Source organism: Gossypium arboreum, chromosome 11 (assembly GCF_025698485.1).
Source record: "Gossypium arboreum isolate Shixiya-1 chromosome 11, ASM2569848v2, whole genome shotgun sequence".
In the NCBI taxonomy this organism is placed as follows: Eukaryota; Viridiplantae; Streptophyta; class Magnoliopsida; order Malvales; family Malvaceae; genus Gossypium; species Gossypium arboreum.
The window spans coordinates 104,145,843-104,151,457 of record NC_069080.1 but is presented as its reverse complement, the minus strand read 5'-3'; the positions used below and the strand labels follow the sequence as shown (position 1 = coordinate 104,151,457).

The window sequence follows — 5,615 nt, the reverse complement described above, 5'->3', positions numbered from 1 at the left end:
TGATTGTCTTTTCTTCTTTCTAAGCCTTGCAATATAAATGTTGACTTTATATAAGTTTTTCAAAGGAGAGAGCTAAAGAGTTAGAGTAGAGATTCTACTCCCTCTCTCTCTCTCTCTTTTTTTTTTTTTTTGTAAGTTTTACTTCATTTTTCCATTTCTTTTGTAATTAGATTTTGCAGATTTGTAACTTCTACTTCTTTTTTTTTTAATAAAAGTTAGATAGTTTTTTTTAATTTTTTCTTCAAATTCTCAATCAAGAGTTGAAATTGCAATTGTTGATAGATTCTATTATCAAGCTTTGTAGAGATTAAAAGCTTTTAAAAAGTTCTATATCTTAAATGAGCGTTTCCATCATTCAACTTTTATTTTACAGTTGTTTTATTTTAGAGATTAGGTCCATGAATTTGTAGATCTCAATTGTGGTTGATTGTGTAATATTATTATGTGATTGGATCTTATGTTAGATGGATAAAATAAATAGTTTATTTATGTTATTTGTTAAGATCATGAATGTTTGAGATTGAAGACCTTAAGCATGATCATAGACAAGGGGAAATGAAAAATGATCATAGTTGAAATTAAGACAAGTAACATTATTGAGTACCTATAAGTGAGAGATGTTATATATCCTAGATTTACAAGTGAGAGTTGTCTTTAGATTCAACCTGCAAGCAAGATCTATGGAAGGACTTTATGTTAATAAATTGTAGATGGATTCAGTTTAGCTCTTCTGTTCATTAGCAATTAGGTGAACAATCAACTGATGCCATACCTTGTTAAGGAAGGTGATTAGTTGAAAGTTTTGAGGTAGAAATTATCATACAGTATTTTAGTTAATTAGTTTACTTAGTTCTTTATTGATCGTGCCAATAATCATGTTTTATGTTTAAGTTGGTAAGTTGCTAATATAGTAAACTGAGTATTCATCTTTGAAAGGTTCACTCTATCAAAGTTTATTTATGGTTATGATTCTCAAGATGCATTTAACAAGTATTTCATTGTAATTTGTTTTATATAACTTGACTTGTGTACTTGTGAAAAGTTGTGTTTGACAAATCCTTACATTTTTTTTTATAACTCGCTAAGAGGTACATCAAGTATTAGGTCACAAATTTTGATGGGATCTATAAAAAAAGGTTACTAATGGGTGTCAAAGTTGGACACTCTAAATGTTTTCTAATGCCTAAGCCAGTGAAGATATTTAAGAAGAGAATAATTAAGGAACAAAGTTTTTAGAAAAATGAAATGTAAATGATAATGGTAATGAATATGGTATGTAGAATATATAAAACCTTACGTTATACTCATATTATATCTTTATTCATGAGCAGATTGTAGCCCAAGGTTTTTTGGGATTGGTCCACTCTCACTATCTCGCACCGACTAATTATCAGTGGCAGAGTACAAATTCTAATTATGCCATGTTTTGTTGGTTGTTCAGTTCTTTGCCTAAAAGATATAGCTTGGACTTTTGTTTGTTGCCATCTGTTCTTTGTTAAGGGACTAGACTTGTTGGGTCAAGTGATTGTGTAAATCTTAGTCCATTATCAGGGGTTGGTACAGTGGTTGTTAAGGGACTAGACTTGTTGGGTCAAGTGATTGTGTAAATCTTAGTCTATTATCATGGGTTGGTATAGTGGCAAATCTAAGAGGGTTGGTAGGCCCAATCCTCCCTAAAATGTAAAATTATCATTTAAGCCCTTAATATTTTTTAAATTTTAAATTAATAAAGATAAAATTATAGTTTGGCCCCTAAAATTATAAAAATACAATTTAATCCTTTAAAAATTATAAAGATATAAACTATAAAAATTAAAATTTCATTTGGCCCCCCTTAAAAAATAATTCTAGTTTTGTCCCTGGGTTGATATAAAAATAAAGTCGGAAATTTTATGTTAGTGAGAGATAAAAAAAGAAAAAAATTAAAAAATTTTAAGGTCTGAAAATAATTTTGGAAAAAAATATTTGATATAAAACCTTTGAAGTTTTTACATTCCACAAGTAAAGTAAAGGGGTTGACAAATGTCTTAAAGGAATATGGTAAAATATTAAAAAAAAAAAAAAACACATGTCTCGGAGTATACCAGGTGTACCAAATAGTCGGCACAATAATTTTATTTTAAGTATTTTTAAGCTGAAAATTTATTGAATCACAAAAAGATTTAATTGAATTATTAGGTTGGAGAAGCCACAAGTTTAAGGCCGATTGTGCGGCTCCTTTAAAATTTATCTTTAGTTTTAGAAGATGATATCCAATAAATTCCAAATTCTCAACATTTGCCATCTCCTGTTTCTTGTCAAATTACAACCCATACATGTAAGTAATATATAATTGGAAGTGCGATAATGAAATTGAAGACTACAAATCGTGTGAAGCCTTTCCTATTGATTGAAATTTCTAATTAAGATCGTATCTAAATCACGATTTTTTATGCTTACATTTGAGACTAGAATCAAAGAAGAAAAGTAATACTTCTACTTGGTGGGAAAATATATCCTGAAGAATCCATTGCCAAAAGCAACACGATGAATGAAAATGTTTTTATAAAAGGACCAGTTTATCTAATCTCCATTAAATTTCCTATCAGATTAATAGCAATTATGTGCGGACTAAAACAATCACATGACATGGTAGTTGCTCTCTTGTTTTGAAACTAAACAAGGAAGAAAGAGGAACAAGAGAACTTCATATGAAACCAACATTGCTTAAGCAAAAAAAAAAAAAACCAGGTGACAATGACAAAGAAAGGATAAATATTTTCTTCTTATCTCATCCCTGAATTTTCATTTTAAAGTTCGAAACCAACCTTTTGCTATCGATGGATCCTGATTTTTCTGGCTTAAAATAAGAAAGTGAAATGGAAAAGCAGCTTTGATTTTTGATTCATAATATACATAATGATTCCCATATATTTGTATATATATATTTTAGTTTACTGCTATCTGTATCTATCAGAAATTACAATGAAGAAGACCACCAGTTTAGGCTGTGAGGTGGGAAAGCCTCATAAAGTTTGAGTAAACCAAGAGCTCTGGCTAGTCTGAGAGAGAGAAAGCAAAAGTAAATGACTAAGAGACCACCCCCAAGGGACCTATCCAATCTCATATTTTTTCTTGGCAAAATTACCAGTGCCCAAAGCAAGCCTGCCATTAGAAATCCCAGTGTTTCATACAGAGAAGGGTCCCTAGGAATTTCAAATGAAGAAGGGTATTGAGACCATGATGACCAAACAAATGATACCCCCAGACCCACCAATGTGTTAAACATGGGCCCAGCATAGCACCCAGAGATTGCAGTTTGAACTCCATCTGCCCCACCATTAACTGCCATTGCTGAATTAGATATTAAGTCTCCAAGTGAATTTCCCCAAGCAAGGACAGTGAGCCCCAGAACTGAAGGACTTATCCCCAAGATATTCCCAAAAGAAACCAATAAAGATACTAGTTCCTCAGCTGTAAAATACGTCCAGGTCACACTCATTAGAAATCCTCCAATAAGCCATGGTAATTGGCACCTCTTTGGTGGGCTAGACTTCTTGGTGGTCACAAAGGCAAGGTTCCCCAGCACCATTCCAACCAATCCTGCAATCATATAGGTCACCAAACTGGTTTTGGAACCCATGGTTTTTTCCCTTTGAGAATTGCATAGTTCGGCCAACATTAATGGTGCTAAAGTCACTGAAATGACTGCATATGGCTTGGACCATCTCTCCTCATCGACAACTGGAACGGTCAATCTCCTTGGCAAGTATAAAGGTAACTCCAAAAGATCCAGAAACTTACCAAAGTAGTAAAAACTTGGTGAATCAAAGTTGAAAAACTTTGTGGTTTCATCTTGGTTTTCATGAGCTCCTTTATCCACCATGACAGATTTTTCATCACTTGCATAACCAAGTAACGGTATACCAACCTCTCCAATGTTATCATTGCTGTTTGAAACAGAAGAAACTGGTACGGATTCCATGTTCCTTTCCTTCTTTTTGTTGAAGAAATGTGATGCAGAAACAGCACAAACATACAGGAAGTAGATGGAGAGGAAAGAAATAGCTCCCCACAAAGTGATTTTACCAATAAAAATGATGAACACGAGGGTAGAAAGTGCTAAAAGGAAGAAGAGGATGTCTCTAATGAAGCTCGGCTCATCGATCGGAATCCGATGATGGCTAATTGTTATGCTAATAACCCCAACAACAGCACTAGACACAAAGAAGGCACCACCCAAGACACTATTTAGGCCAACACCTGCATTTCCAGATCTTGTGAAGGAAACTATACTGGCAAAAACATCAGAAGCACCGTTGCCAAGTGAAAGGAGGGTGACTCCAGCAATTGCAGGGGAAAGCCTCAGGATTTTAGACAAACTCTCCAAGGAAGTGCAAAAGTACTTTGCAGCAGTATCACCCAATAAGTAGAACAAAACAAAAAGCCAAATAAAGAGTACAAGATGGCCAAGGATCGGAAATCTGCCACAAGTGCAATAAAAAATCTGGAGATAGTTTATGTATCCCTTAGGCCTGCACCCGATTTCAGACTTAACATACAAGCACTTATGCTTATAATCAGTGAAGTCATGGAGACTGGCGCAGCTATCATTGTTGCTTCCATGGGGGATCAAAGAGTGGCTATTAATGATGGGAATTTGCTCATTATTCGATTGACCAAGAAAATCATAAGTTATGGTAAAGAAGAAGAGGAGGAAAACAAAGGATACATTAAGCAAAAGAGGGAGCTTCTTAACCAGAAACAATGAAGTTGCCATTCACAGATGATAGAACCAGAAGCTTTGCAAGAAATGATGTTAAGGGTGTGGATGTTGAGATGTGGAGTTCATGGTTTCTGAGGGTTCATTCTTGGCGGGTAAGTGATGGGTTTTCTTTCAAGCTGTGTTATATGGAGAGGTGGGGGATATTATCCAAGAAGCAAGTTTTGTTCAAAGTAATAAGACTAACAGTGAATAATGAACACAACTGTTGCATTTACTCAACAAATAGCATATTAAAATGTACCAGTCAAGGCTTAAATCATATCATTTTCCAGCAGTAAAGCAAAATCCAAAACACATATAAATCTGGATTTTAGCTTGGGCTTTTTACACAAGTGTTTTAAAGCGTCCAATTCTACACCATTCAAGTAATGTTTGAAAGATGAGAAAGTGGGAGAAGATATGTCTATTTTTTCTGTTCATTGTTTCAGGTCCTTCAAGAGAATATGTAAATAAAACTAGTGAAGTCTCAATTTCTGTGTGTTTGTTTTAATATTCTGGAAAGGCAAACCTTTAATGGCTTGTTTATTGATTACGAAGTTGGAACCATTTTATGGCTTGTACCTCTAATGTAATATGTACGATGGCAAGGAAATTTCCCAATGCCAAAGCTTCAAAAAGAAGTAAAAAAAGTGAATAAACCAATTAAATATCTTAAAATTACAACATTTGAATCCATTAAGACTTAAAACAAAGACTTGGAAGTTTTGATTGCGTTGATTCATCCGAACTGGGATACCAACCCTTGCGTGTGCTACAAGTATTTGGTTTAACAAATATGGGATTTTCCTGGGATTCATGAAATTTGTAAAAAGAGAACACATCTGCTGGAACGATATTAGCAGTTAACATG

At 33.9% G+C, this 5,615-nt stretch overlaps 1 protein-coding gene across 1 annotated transcript; it reads right to left on the bottom strand.

The window, feature by feature from the left end:
• Window positions 1–2,757: 2,757 nt before the first annotated feature.
• Window positions 2,758–4,966, bottom strand: LOC108472729 (cation/calcium exchanger 1). The gene has a single exon (XM_017774284.2). It carries the CDS (start codon window positions 4,757–4,759, stop codon window positions 2,960–2,962), a length of 1,800 nt encoding a protein of 599 aa, XP_017629773.1. The 5' UTR covers window positions 4,760–4,966; the 3' UTR covers window positions 2,758–2,959.
• Between the last annotated feature and the right edge of the window lie 649 nt (window positions 4,967–5,615).

Excerpts from the sequence above, each read along its gene's own strand:
- LOC108472729 (XM_017774284.2), bottom strand. The coding sequence starts at position 4,759 with ATGGCAACTTCATTGTTTCTGGTTAAGAAGCTCCCTCTTTTGCTTAAT.